Below are 15290 nucleotides of genomic sequence, written 5' to 3'. Positions count from 1 at the left end.
ATTATTGCCAGGCAATTTTTTTTTTTTTAACTTCAACCTTTCAATTAAAATATTATATTTAATTACTTTTAAAATATTATAATTAATTATGAAGTTTTAAAATACTATTTTAATACTTCAATTTTCACTTTTTTTAAAATAAAATAACAACACAATAATAATTAAATCTTAATTTTAAATTAATTAAAATTAATTATATAAATTCTTTTTCATCATTTAATTTTAAAAATAAACGCTAAAATGTAATGTAATATATGAATAAGAATTCGAGATTTTAAGCTTTTAATAATGATGATAATGATAATACAATACAAATTCTCAAACCGAACAATGTCGGTCACTACAAATACATTATTATCTTTTTTTTTTCCTTGAAAGTTTTCTTCCTTAAATTTCAGTCTATGTGATTAATGAAGTAGAAAAAAAGCAATGCAAATGCAGCGCTAATATTTCTTTTTCAGTCCCAGCAGCAGCAACAATAGTCCAAGATAGTTAAAGCTGTAAGCCAATCTGAGAAATTGAAGCTTGAAACTATTCCATGGAGGATACCTTGGCTCAATCTCAGGGTAGAAACCTCTGTGCATAACTGCTTTTTCATGGCTGAAAGTGTCAAAAGAATACTTCCCGTGGTACCTTCCAAATCCACTGTGCCCAACACCTCCAAACGGCAAATCATCACATATAAACTTGCCAGGGTAGAAAATAAATTGAAATGAAAACTCTGTTTTTGGTTGATGAATGAGCAAGCAAATAGGAAATATTATAGAAATAGTGTATTACTTGAAAGATGTCTAATTATTTTTCTCCACCCTTTAACGTGCAGGAAGTGAAAAAGATACAGGTGCGGAAAATGACAAGGTGCAGAAAGTAAAAAGATATCAAATTTAAGTCGCTGTTATAATGATCCCATGTTTGTTTGTGATAAGAGTAATATGTCTTTTGCACCGCCTTCATCGCTTCCTCCTAGAGTTAATTTTTGAGTGAATTAAACCATGGTATAAACACCTCCTAATCAATGTTGGCATTTCGTAAGCATTTTACATTCTAGGTATTTAATTATAAATGTGAGAAGAGTGTGCTAAAATCCTACAATGATTTGAGATAGGAATAATTTACTCTTATATGACTTTGGACACTCCTCCCTCTTTGAGCTAGCTTCCGAGATGAATTAGACCAACATATTTTCTTGAAAGTCTCCTGAATTATTATTATTGGGTCATTTACTTTTATGTTAAAGAAAGGAAGAAAACTGCTGTGTAGCTCAGAGTTATAATTCAACCCTACCTCCTTAAATAAAAAAAATATAAAAAAAAAAAAAAAATATATATATATATATATATATATATATATATATATATATAATGGAATTAGTGCATTACTTGAACCATCGTGTCGTTGAAAACCACGCCTCCAGAGGATGTATGCGTTAAAATTTGTTTCTTGAATGTTTCATCCTTGGTGAAGGCATAAATGACCAGAGGTTTTGGCCTGGAGTTCATAAATTCGATGCTTTCTTGAATGTTATTCAACTGCAGGTATTTATAAAAGTGTTGTCTTCAGGTAAGAGTAAAAGAGTTCACTAAATTCTGAAGTCAGAGAGAAAGTATTGGAGTGATTCTTAATTACAGTGATAATTGGAAGCAAGGGGCCAAAGATTTCTTCTGTCATTATCTCTGAATCTAGTGGAGGATTTAACAAGATTGTTGGCTCGATGAACCTGCAAGATTTTAGTTGAGAGAATCAGATATTTCTTCGAGTATATCGTTGGGTCATCAAAAGAAATATGAAGAAACTTACAATTTTTCTTCATCTGTTGAACCGCCATGAACGATGGAAGCTGCAACAAGAGGATCTTTAATAAGTCTGGATAACCTGTCAAAGTTGTTCTTGTTCCCAATTCTGCTAAGGCTTATCGATTCTTCCGGGTTTTCACCATAAAATTCTCTGATAATCCTCCTCAATGAGCCTATCTGTAAGTGACCAACAACTATTTGTCAGACCAACAGATTTCAGTATAAATATATGTTAAAAATCTATCAAAGGAACATTTTTTTTTGTTACCAGAAAAGAAGAATGCTCGTCTTCTACAAGCACATAATCTATACCAATACAAGCCTGTCCACAGCAGGGCCCCCACTTCCCTCCTACAATTCTTTTAGCTACTACCTTAAATCCAAAATGCATGTGATCAGGACAAGCCAAATACAGTCTCGAATATTTCAAGCCTTCAGAACATTTACAGTTTAATAAATCAAGTAACCTTCATATTAGAGGAAGTGGACGTGACGTCCAGGATTGCAGGACTTTTTCCACCCATCTCGAGAGTAACTGGGGTTAAATGCTTTGCAGCTGCTGTCATTACAACGCGGCCTATACGTTGACTACCTGAAAATGCATTGCACTTAGGAAAAAAAAAAATCCTTTTGTGCCATTGGGCCGGTAACCTCCTCCATCCCTCTTAAGAAATTTCTGAAGTATAAAAAAATTTATTCCCGTTGCACATATATATATTTTTTTAGGCACTAGAATATATAGCATTATCTTTAAAAAAAAAAAAAAGTGCATATATATCACATGTAATTGGGGAAAGTTAGAAAGAGATACCAGTAAAGAAAATCTTGTCCCACTTCTGCTGCAGAAGCTGTTCACAAACATCTGCTCCACCCTCAACAACCTTAATAGCTTTAGGATCCAAGTACTTTGGGATGGCATTAGCCAGAAAAGAGGAGCACTTTGGGGACATATCTGAAGGTTTCAAAACCACAGTGTTTCCAGCAGATATTGCTCCTATTAATGGGTCCAATGCCAGTGCTGCAATCAAAAGATCACTGCATCAGTGTAATATCTTCCACTGCTTGTTCATATAGCTTTTATGCTTACAATAAATTACCTATTCTTTTTCTCTGCATACATAATACCCCTGACTCTATACACAGAGCATAAGAATTGCATCCATTTTTTGACCTATTAACTAGGGGAAAAAAATCACGAGAGTGGTGGCAAGAAATTGATTGGACTCACATATAGGGAAATTCCAAGAAGCGAAAATCAGGACTACGCCAAATGGTTCTGGCATCACTTCTCCATTTGCAGGGAAGAAAAGCAGAGGTATATGACCCTGCCCAAAGTCCACATATTATCATAAATAACAAAACGTTGATTCCACGGTTTGAAGCCATCCGTAGCAGATTTCGACTTTCATGGGTGGGTTATTAACACACACAAATGTTCTTGCGTGCTCTTATCGGATCAAGAGAGAGTGAGTTTTTCTATTCTCGTACAGCTTATGTAAAATCATCTCACTTGATTCTCAATTTTATCAAAGAAAAAGTGTTGATTTCTTTATTGCTTCTTGCTTGTCTCTCAGTATGAACAAGATCGACAAAAAAACAAAGATGCATACCTTCTTAGGAGCCATCCATTTCTCCACACGGCTCAAAGAATAGTCGGCTGATTTTAGTATCACTCCAACCTGCAACAGAAACATATCAAAGCATGGGAAATTCATAGTCATAGATTCTTTCAATGCATATACACACACTTACCTCATCCCTGTAAGCTTCCACAGGGTGCTTCCCTAGATCTTGATGAAGTGCTTTAAAAATTTCCTCTTCGTTTTCATGGACAAGCTCAATCAAGGCTCTGAGCTGGGTTTTCCTCCACACAGCGCTTCTGGTTTTACCACTTGAAAATGTTTCTTTAAGCTCAGCCATACCTTTTTCAACTTTGATCTGATCCATTACCGGCTGGTTTGCACAATCAACAGACGAAAAATCTCTACAAAACTAGGCAATGCACGTGGTTATTTATAGCTCTACTATCCTTATCTTCTCTGTAGTCTGCACCACGCCAGGTGATGGGCGATAACACCATTAAATGCCATCAAATGCATGTGCGCGTAGTCTCGATTGCCGTGCTCCACTTGGTTAGCATTTAAAGCTCTCAACCAATTTGTTCTAAAAACTAGTTTAAATGCTTCTGCTTTTATACGTATATTTTTTAATTTTTATTTTTTAAAATTTAAATTGTTATTTTCTCCGTGCTATACAGATAAATTTATTTATATTTTTACATTGATTTAAAAAAATATAATTAATATATTTAAACACCTTAAAGAAAAAAAAAAAAGAATATCAACAAATATATGGCCTTATCTGGAGTCTGTATCATATTTACTTGATAATTGATAACACCATTAAATGCCATCAAATTCGAGTGCCCGCTTTCTTGCCGAGCTTTAATTACTTGCGTTCAAAGCTCACAACTAATTTGACGCGTATACACCTATAGTCTAAATATTGGACCCATCAGTAAATAATGGAAAAACTTAATAATGTATTCATACAGTACATGTATAATTGATTCCAAAAATATCAACAATACTATCATTGTTTATATAATTTGAGAGGAGCAACACTACATAATCCAAAATTACCATAATAGAGGTTTGGTAAACTAAAAAGTATTTTAAGGATGTGAATAATGTAAAAATTTATTAAATATATAATGAGAAATAAATAGTTATAATATTTTATATCACATACACCATAATAATACAATATAAATTATTTTTTTAGAGTTAATAATTAAAATAAAATAATTATATATATATAAGAAAATTTTAAAAGGGCTAGTTATATATATATATATATATATATAAAAGAAAATTATAAAAGGGCTAGTGGGCTAGGCTACCTTTGGTCCCCATTCCTCTAACCCTATCTATGATGAATGTAGTCTAATCAAATATTTAAAGTGTTCACTAAATGCAACGTTTTAGCTATATTCTCATTTATTTAATTTTAATTTATTTTATAATATATATATATATATATATATTTATATTTTCAAACCTCCTCAAAACCTTTTAAAATAATATATAAAATGCATATACACTATATGATAATAGTAGAATATATAAAACTTCATCAAACATTTTTTTAATATATACACTTTAAAATAAATATTTTGGAAATTAATTCAAGAACAAATGGAATTAGGAATTGAATTAATATTAAAAAGGAGGTTTAGTTATTAAAATTATATTAGAAAGTTTAATAATAAATAAATAAAAAGGAGGATTCGGTGCTTAAAATACAAAATGATTCTTCTTTTTTTTTTTTTAAAGTCCAAAGAATAAGTGGACTAATGTCGCCTACCCATGTTTATCGCATGAACTATAGAAAGAGCGCTAGTTGCCTTATGAGGAAGTGAGTGGTTGGTACCGCGTTTTAAGGTATAAAATTATTTTTTTAATAAAAATATTATTTTAAATATTATTAAAAAATTAATTTCAAAAATTAATTTTAATATTTTTAAAATTAAAATTTATTAAATTTAATTTTAAATTATTTTTTAATATTTTTAATTAATATATTTAAAAAAATAATTTTCACAACCACCGTTTCAATTATAAAATAAGCCCGAAGTGTGGTGCCGTGTGCAGGGCCCGCGTTAGCAACACATTGAGAGTTAGTGAATTTATTATGGAGTGGCCTTATGTCAATCAACGTTATTCGCGTGGGTCACAACAAAGTATTATTCATGAATAAAATAGAACTTAATTATTCAAATAATATTAAACACCAAGTAAGGATATTTTCGTAAATTTCATATTTCATTCTATTCTATTTTACCATCCAACTAAAAAAATTTACGGTAGAGTTATTACCCATCATCTATTATACCATTTTCCGAAACATGGAAAGGGTAAAAGAAAATTTTACTTTATTTTATGATAAAAAAAAAACGAAACAAATTTACTTACATAGGCATATCATATTTCAAATCACACAGTATAAATTACTTTTTTCATTCATAAATAATAATTATATTTAATTTTTTATTTTATTTAAAATTATTTATTATATTTAAAAAATTAAAAAAATTAACTTTTTTTAATTTTATCCTTTATTTTTATAAAATATAATAAATATTTATATAATTTTATAGAATTAATATTATCACTATCTTCTTAATTAAACCAATTATTTATCATATTAATATTTATTTTTTCATACTTCTAAGAAAGGATAATTAAACAAATTATTAATATCTTTTTATAAAAATGAGATTATTCAACCATTTTTTTAATTCTCATGAAAATTTTAAATATAATTACCATTTATACCGCGCGAAGGGAGTAATACATAAATAAACTCAAAATCTTATTCTACGCATTAATCCTATTACACATTAGATATGCCAAACTATTAATTATTTATATTAAATATATTAATGTGTGCATCTCATTCTCCGCCACATCATCAATAGCAGTAAAGACTTTCAACAACAATTGCAGATTAAATTCAAGAAGCAAGAGAACTTGTATTCTGAAAATGACATTAATTACTTTCTCCAAATACATTAAGTTCCAAATATCAGAGACGATAATAAGAAAAATATTTCAACTAAATATATCACAGACAAAGAGGGCATGCCCTGAAACGCAATTTCTACTTTCAGGCCAAATACAGGTCATATATATGTAGCAAAGTATATTGAAGTTGAATGCTAAGATCTTATTCAATTAGATATTGCGTTTCGTAGAACAGATTTTATATTAGATTAGATTAGTTTACGTAGATGTCTATTGAGGGAAATTATTAAATGGCTTCTATATACAGCCATTTAAGCTAGGCGGAGTTCATGGGATCCAAACCCTCCTCCATGGTGAAGGTTAGTCCCCAGATGGCCGTGGTGCAGCCGGAAAGCATAGAGGTTGGATGCCGCATTTGCAAGTGCAATTGCAGACTCATAATCTCCGTCATTATCCACTAAACCACAGTGCGGATCCTCACATTTTGCCTCCTTATATCTCAAATGGAAAAAAAAGGAAGAAAATATTACAAACCTTTATTTCACCAAAAAAATACATGTGTTATTAAAGGAATTTAGATTCTTACATATTCTAGCACGAGGTCTCCATGTCTTTCCTCTAAATTTTTAACCTGCAAAAAAAAAAAAAAAAAAAAAACCCGAAAGCTAATTCATTAGAATTTATTACAAGTTTAAGGATGTAAGTATCTTATATGTAATGATTTGTACACTAACCTTCTTCTTGTGGGTGTCTGTCTGTGTTTTGATCACATGGTACTGGGCATAACAAACTTGAAATTATTATAATTAATTGGCTTAATAATAATCAATAAAAACATTGAGGATCCAAGAGATTAAGAACCATATTTGGGATCCTTTGCAATGATGCAACCTCAATAAATGTCAATGCACAAGCCAAACAACAAAATAATATTGGCTAGGCTCAATTAAACTATAAGATGATCATGTACAGTTAATATACGTATGCTTTACTGTTGAGCTTTTTAACTGAAGATATGAATCCCTTTAATTTCTTGATTTGATCTTATTAATGCAAGTACTTAAAGTAATCAATCAGCCATTAAAAAAAAAAAAAAGTAGAAAAGGCTGTGCTATACAAAATTAAGTTAAACGGAACAATTCACCAATTAATTTCATTCTAGATTTCTTTTTATTCTTTTTTACTCTTTACACCATTAATAACCTTTTGACTTCAAAAAAATTCAAGAATATGTTAAAAAAACAAATAAATCTAAAAACAGCTAATTATTAAAACTTCAGAAGTCCAATGCACCCTAATCATTATAATTAAGTTAAAGTAATAGAAAATACCAAAACCAGAGATCTAAAAAAGAAAAATATTTATATGTTAAATTCTAACCTTCCTTTCACGTACTACCTCCAATGCAGAAGCCATTCTTTGCTCAAGACCGTGCAGCTCATCCATGCTCAGATCATTTAAATCCTCACCCATCCTTTGCCTGGTAGGACAACAATTGTAAAAGAGGCCAAAAAGAAAAAATAAATAAAGAACAAAAGAAGAAGAAAATATCTTGCTTTTATTTAGAAGTTGATTACCTAATCTCTCTTCTCAGTTTATTATTCTTCTCTCTTAGCTTTCTTAGGTGCTCTTGCATTCTCTGCAAATTATCCTCATCATTGAGCACATAATCCATATTTAGCAACTTTATAAAGCTCGTAGATCAAGCAAATAAAACAGAGATTCAACCTCATAATGCGTTTTCCACAGATCTATCCCCAAAGCCTTCTGGTATTGATCAAACACATTCTTTGTCCTTCAGGTTATCAACCACAAAGCCCACAAACTCCATTAGGATTTAGTTTGCAAACCATATAATCTCAAACACACATACACAAAAAAAAAAAAAATTAAGGAAACTTGATCTATTTACGTACGTTGTGGTAGGGCTAATGAACTCATGGAATTTTCCAGTATTGGAGAACATGATAAGAGAAACTTTAGCATCACAAAGAACAGTGAGCTCTCGCGCTTTCTTGAAAAGACCATTTCTTCGCTTGGAGTAGGTGACCTGCCTGTTAGTAGGGTTCTCAATCCTCTTGATCTCGATCTTTCCACGACCCATGTTTTCTTTCTTCCCGTTGATATGAAACTCCAGTTACACACTGGACAAAATGATGAGATCTGATCTGAGACAAGGGTGGAAGTGCATAGACCTTGTTGAAGGGGAAAGAGAATAGAAGATGAAAAGAAAAAGAGGAAGAAGAGGAGAGGTTTCTATATCGGTAGAGGGAGAGCAAAAGTGGATTGTTTTGTAACTAAGAGTGGTAGCTAAATTTGTCAAATGGAGAGTTTGAACATAGGCTAGTGGCGTTAACGTGTCACGTTGAGAAGTGCACTGAACACGACAGGACATAAATACAATTTACTGTTTACGATTGATAAGGCCTTTCCTTAAACCTGTCTTTAAGTGTGTAATGTTATGGATACTGGAAGCAATTTTGAGCCAATAATTCTTAGTATAACCTTTAATTTGAGCAAAATATCACATAATTAAAGGGAAAAAATCCTATTAGTGCAAAGCTTGAAATGACATTTTTCTTATTATTATAAGATTGTATGCTTTTTTTTGTTTTTAAATCTCTAATAAGCCTCTAACCCACATGTCTTTTATCTGCTACTCTCAAGAAAAGAAGATCTAAGGAGAGGGGCAAGGTATCCCTTGCCGAGTGCTAACAGCCCCTCCTCCGTTTCTCTTTAAGATTTTTAAAGAATTATTATGTGCTCTTTGAGCACATGCTCCTTTTATATAAAATTATGAATCTCACTCTTTTTAAATATAGAAAGGTAAACAGTTATATCTTATAGAGTACTAAAAATCAAAGCTCTTCTTAGCATATAATTAGCTAAAATTTTTTTCTCCTTTCATTTTATTTTGCCTTTTCTCCTTACATTTTTTCTTCCACTTTCTCCCTATTTCATTTTGATTTTGTCCTCCCTCTGGATTTTAGACTAGATCTGAAATTCTGCTCTTCTAGTGTTTTAGGTGAGATTATTTTTCATCTCATAGACTTTTGAGCTTTTTTTTTTTTCATCAACTGTGGTTCTATTGAAGATCTTTGGCTTTTAAGGGATGGAGGAGTCTTGCAAAAGCTTATGAAATGTAAATCTAAGATGGAAAGCTCCACCCGTGGTCGGTGGAGAATAGATGTGTGATGCACAACTCCAACCATGACAATGGTAGTAGAAGCTGGGTATGCAAGCATGAAAGCTTAAGGCAGATTCCTTTTGTCCAGGAGAGAGTCTTTATTATTCTTTCTTTCAAGTTAATTTCACTTGTAGTACCTCAACTCTCAACTTTAATTTGAATCATACAAATCCCTGAGTTTCAATTTGAGTATCATTCCTGTAATATGTTATTACGGGCATAGTTATTAAACTTTGAATGAATCATACAAATCCCTGAGTTTCAATTTGAGTATCATTCCTGTAATATGTTATTACGGGCATAGTTATTAAACTTTGAATGAATTGGCCAAATTGAACCATTAAACCAGTTCTCAAACCTGTCTGAATTTGTAATTAAACTAGATAAGGAAGCAACCTGACATGACCCGATTGACTTAACAGTTGAACCGGTGAATCGGTGTGACCTGATTGATCCAACAAGTTCAATTATTCAATAAAATATCTCTTTTTTATTTTTTATTTTTATTTTTGATATAAAAAATCAAACTCAAAATATCATAAAAAATCTTTAAAATTAAAATCAATAGAGTTAACTTCGTAACTATGTGTTTTTTATTTTAATGTATTCATTTTTTAATATAAATTTAATATTTCATAAATATTGAAAAGAGAATTATATATTTATAAAAATTTTCATGCATTATATTACTTAGATACTTTTATATAAAATTTAAAAACACTATTAAAATTTATTAAATATAACTTAATAAATGTTAAAATTTTATTTTAAATAATTAAAATTCAATTAATTATATTTATTTTATATTAATAGGTGTTATATTTAATTAATTTTAATTATTTTATATATTTAATTACTTTTTAATGACTCACTTGTTGGACCATTGACCCACTGACCCATTCACCCAAGTTCCTTTACTGAGTCAATCTCGGAGCCGAATTTAATAACACTGATTATGGGTTTCCAGGTTAACTTATTATTAAATTTTACTTATCATTCCTCAACTTCGATAAATATATCACACACATCTTTCAATTTTAATTTTTCTTATAAAAATTTGTAAACTTTAATTTAATAAATAAATATTTTTTATATAATTGTACTAAATAATAATTAAGATTAGATATATTATTTTGCTAATTTAAGAAATAAAGACAAAAACTATATACAATGTCAACCTATATCAAAAAAATCATTCATACTTAATTAGAGTTTAAATATTTTAAAAATAAAGTAAAATAATTATACGTTATTAATTTTTTTTCTTACATTAAAATAAAACTAAAACAATTAAGATAAATTAGACGTAAATCTTTTAGATATCAACCTAAAACCGACTTAAAAAAATATATGTAAAAATAATATTTTTATATAATAAATTAAACAATTAATTGTAAATATGTATAAAAATATTAATCTATTTCTAAAAGTATGATTTTATTTTCAATTAATCAAAAATAAATGAAGATTTAGAATTTTAAATTAGTCATAAAATTGAGAGACGATTACAATAAATCTATTTAAGTTGACAAATGATGAGTAAAATTTAACTTTAAACTTTAATAACAAGTCACAAGGATTTTAGTGACAATGAAATTGAAATTTAAGAATTTTTTTTATTCAAATTGAAATTTAGAGATAATACTAATATAATCACTTAAATTGAGAGATTATTAATGAAATTATTTATGTGTAAACTTTTTGTATGTTTAAATATTTATTTTTTATTTTATTTTATTTTATTTTTTTCATATTTAATTGTTATGCGGCTACATCTCTATTTAGGTAGAGGGCAAAATTTCTGTTGTATTTTTATGATTCTCATTAATGAAATGAATTTTGACAACAAATAAAATAGAGAAAAGATTGTGATACGCTTGAAGATCTCATGTGAAACTCACAAAGGCTTTGCGATCACTCATCTGCATCTACTCAAGGCTTTTTTAAGGCAAGCAATGAAATTACCAATGCAGACCTGTCGACAGATAGCTAGACAAGCATTATAAGGAGGTAGTGTTAAGTAGCAGCTAAAGCTTAGCCTTTGCATGTTGGTGCAAGTAATTAACTAGTTGCTTGTCAATGATCTTGAGAGTGATGAGTTCGAAGACATTAACGTTGTTTAGCTTTGGTGCTGTCCCATCTCTCTCTTACCACTTGGACTAGCTACTTCTGACATCTTATTAATATGATCTTGTCAAGATTTTGCCATCAGCTTTTCCAGTATTTTCCCTTGCATAGATACCATCAAATCAAGTTCGAGGCTTCAAGCTTTTTCTCTTTTGGCTAAATTATACATAAGAAAAAGGTTTTCGGGAAAAAAAAATCATTTATAGACCTTGGAATTTTATTTTAACCACTTTTTTTTATTTTTAAATTATAGCAATTAAATTTAATTTATCCAAATCAATGCAAATACAATCATTTTACAAAAATAAATGATCGTTTGAGTTTAATATTGATATAACCCTAAAAATTTAGTTAAAATTGAAAATTTTATGAGTAAAAACATGAGTTTTTTTTTTAATCATATATTTTTAAAATTCGGATATATATTGACTTTACTTGATAAAAAAATAAAATTATGCCCAATCATAAATATATGCTCCTCACAATGAAAAAACTTCTCTTATTCTTTTTTTTTTTCTCTCTCTCTAGTTTTACTAGACAGAGAAAATCTTGATTTGTTTTATTTCTTTCTTTTGTTTGCCTTTGGAGGGTTCATTGTTGGCAAAATCTCTGAAGTCCCCACCCATCATTGCAGTGGTTGACTCTTAAAAGCCAAAATGAATGCCTAAGATCTCTACGTCAGCTCCTCCTTTTTCGAATCCCTGGCACCTCCACGGCTTGGTGCGTTCCTTTTAGTCTGATGGGGCTCAAGGTTTGTATCCTGTATTATAAAAACGTGTAAACTGAAAAAAAAAATGAAGTAAATATATAAAATAATAATATTTACGTGATTCACCCTCTTAACATAGGGCTATATATACGAGTATGTCATCTTTCATTATCATTAATAAATAAATCATCATTACAAGCTCATAGCTATACTATCCATCAATCCAATTACACCCAAGAGAACCTATATAACATCAAAATACTCATAGTAAATATATTAGTTAGTCCCTCTCAATCTCCTTTAGATATAAATAAATATATTTATTATTACAACACTACATCACAAATGGTGTATTCAACTATATGAGCAAGAATCCTCTCATTAGGAGTGTGTTAATGGTCGGTTCGATTTCGAACCGAACCGAACCGATAAAATTGAAAACAAAAAAATTTAAAAACCTAACCAAACCGATTAATAAGATAAAATCGAAGCGAATCGAACCGATAAATATCGGTTCGATTTTAAACCGATCAAACAGAAATTTATAAAATTTCATATTTTTAACATTAAATCTAAATAATAAAACATAAAAACCAAAAAAAAATAGAAATCAAAACTAAAAAAATCTTAAGGTTCTGTTCGATTTTCTTTGATTTCAATTCGGTTCGATTCGGTTTGGTTCGATCTTCTTTGATTTCCTATATATATTAATAATTTCGGTTCGTTTTGATTTTTTTGATTTTTTTATGAAAATAACCGAACCGAACCGATTAATCGAAATTATCAAAATTATAAACCGAACCGAACCGATTGAATTTTAAAATCGAACTAATTGAACATAATTGAATCGGTTTGGTTCGATTTTTCGATTACGGAAAATTGCTCTCCACTACCTGTCACCAATGGATAAGAATTTCTTACGCATCTCTCTACTGCAATAGGCAAGTGCCCCTCATCAATGGGCAGAGCCAAATCCTGGCAATGCTCCTCTCTACAATGGGCAATAGCCTTACTCCATGAGCTGAAAGCCAAGTAACCTTTTCCACCATTATTCTATTTATAGTGTTAATTCTCTCAATCTTAATCTAATTAGGAGTCTCGCTTAATTTAGAAATAATACTAAAATAAGAGTTCTACTCAATATAGGAAATATACATCCACCCAATTAAGAATATTTCTTCAACTCAAATTAGGAAAATATCTCTCCAAATCCCACTAGGATTTTGAGTTATAATTCTAACAATTTCTACCTTGACTCAAAATCCATCAACCATTGCATACCTCGAATTCTTGAGTATCTTCAATTATCATATCTCTACACTTGAACTTGAACCCTTCAAATCATCAATCTCTTCAATCCCATGCTCTGATACCAATTTGCATTAAGAGCTTGACCTTAAATTCAACTCTCCACTATCAACATTATTGCATGTGCGACGTTCTACATGTTGCAGCAGCTCCAGCTTCAACTAAACTTACAAAGATCATCCCCATGCTCTAATACTAATTTGTTGTGCACTGTAGAAGCGTGTAAACTGCAAAGAAATAAAGCGAACACACAAAACAAAAATATTTACTTAATTCACTCTCTCAATATAGGGCTACATACACGAGCATGCTATCTTCCACTATCATCAATAAATAAATTATCATTACAAGCTCATAGCTATACTATCCATCAACCCAATTACACCCAAGAGAACTTATATAATATCAAACTACTCATACTAAATATATTAGTTAGTCTCTCTCAGTCTTCTCTAGACATAACCCAATATATTTACTATTACAACACTACACCACAAAAGTGCCTTCAACTATATGGGCAAGAGCCCTCTTACTCTTGAATTATATGTCCTTACTCTACCTTAGACCGAAGCCTCTCTCCACTGTAATGGGCAGAGCCAAATCCTCAGCAATTAGCAAAACCCCTCTCTACAATGGGCAATAGCCTCACTCCATAAGCTGAAAGCCAAATAACCTTTTCCACCATTGTTCTATTTATAGTGTTAATTCTCTCAATCTTACTCTGATTAGGAGTCTCACTTAATTTAGAAATAACATCAAAATAAGAGTTCTACTCAATATAGAAAATATCCAATTGAGGAATATTTTTTTAACTCAAATTAGGAAAATATCTTTTCAAATCCCACTAGAATTTTGAGTCATAATTCTAACAGTTTGACTCATAATTCTAACAGTTTGGCTCACTGACTGGGGATGATTTTTCTAAGGTTCCTTTATTCCAAATACTGCCTGGCTTGGATTTTCAGTTCTCCTCAGTGCTTTTAGATCCCTGATGATGGCTTACTGGCGTTGGTGGCAACGCTTCTCCTTACCAGCGGCCGCTCATCTTCGATGTGAAGGGTGTGGGCTCTTTTTTTATTTTTTTTCATGGGCTTGGTGTTGTTATGTGAGCTTGGGCTCCAGTAATTTTATGCCCGCTGATTAGGCCTTATTTCAGGCTCTTGTGTCTGGGTCATGTATTATCATTAATATGAATAAAGCATCTATCGGAGGGAAAAAAAACTGTCTTTAAAATTAAAATGAAAACTTATATTAATTAAAAATAAGAAAAATTGAGTCCATAGAGAGAGTTTGCAAATCCAGAAGACAAAAATTGTCGGGTTTCCAAATCCTCTCTGCTCCCTATATCTGATTTTCCTATTCTCCCAACACCATTAATGTTTGTTCTTCCAAGTACATGAAAAAAAATGGACATGCAGATGATGAAGCCGTTTCAAGCTACATGCACTCGATAGAAACTCTTTTATTCACATAAATGTAAAGTCCATTTTCTATAATTTATGGAAGATCCACACGTATGTATGTTGGGAGCATTATTTTCTTGTGCACTAAAAGCAGATGATAATCTTCCAAATTCCACGACTTCTATTGTCCCTGCCTTTAGAGTTCTCCAATTTAAAGTCATTTTCAGAGTCTTTACC

The 15290-nt window shown here is 30.5% G+C and overlaps 2 protein-coding genes across 3 annotated transcripts; both read right to left on the bottom strand.

Annotated features, from left to right (window-relative positions):
- Positions 1–255: 255 nt before the first annotated feature.
- LOC110668501 (aldehyde dehydrogenase family 3 member F1) lies at positions 256–3837 on the bottom strand. The gene is made up of 10 exons (XM_021829769.2): positions 3546–3837; positions 3404–3472; positions 3022–3118; positions 2605–2811; positions 2261–2385; positions 2062–2166; positions 1798–1970; positions 1627–1717; positions 1380–1529; positions 256–686 (listed from the first exon to the last, which is right to left on the bottom strand). The coding sequence occupies exons 1-10, from the start codon at positions 3738–3740 to the stop codon at positions 444–446; spliced, it is 1455 nt and encodes a 484-aa protein (XP_021685461.2). The 5' UTR covers positions 3741–3837; the 3' UTR covers positions 256–443.
- A 2470-nt stretch (positions 3838–6307) lies between these two features.
- Positions 6308–8619, bottom strand: LOC110668539 (agamous-like MADS-box protein TM6). Of its 2 annotated transcripts, XM_021829841.2 has the most exons (7): positions 8236–8617; positions 8048–8114; positions 7897–7958; positions 7700–7799; positions 7054–7095; positions 6906–6950; positions 6308–6810 (listed from the first exon to the last, which is right to left on the bottom strand). In XM_021829841.2, exons 1-7 carry the CDS (start codon positions 8421–8423, stop codon positions 6631–6633), a joined length of 684 nt encoding a protein of 227 aa, XP_021685533.1. In that variant the 5' UTR covers positions 8424–8617; the 3' UTR covers positions 6308–6630. The 2 variants fall into 2 exon arrangements, with proteins under 2 accessions (XP_021685533.1, XP_057994567.1); XM_058138584.1 differs by lacking the exon at positions 7054–7095 and having other exon boundaries at positions 8236–8619.
- Between the last annotated feature and the right edge of the window lie 6671 nt (positions 8620–15290).

Source organism: Hevea brasiliensis, chromosome 16 (assembly GCF_030052815.1).
Source record: "Hevea brasiliensis isolate MT/VB/25A 57/8 chromosome 16, ASM3005281v1, whole genome shotgun sequence".
In the NCBI taxonomy this organism is placed as follows: Eukaryota; Viridiplantae; Streptophyta; class Magnoliopsida; order Malpighiales; family Euphorbiaceae; genus Hevea; species Hevea brasiliensis.
The sequence above is the reverse complement of the archived record's forward strand: the minus strand, read 5'-3'. Positions and strand labels throughout refer to the sequence as shown.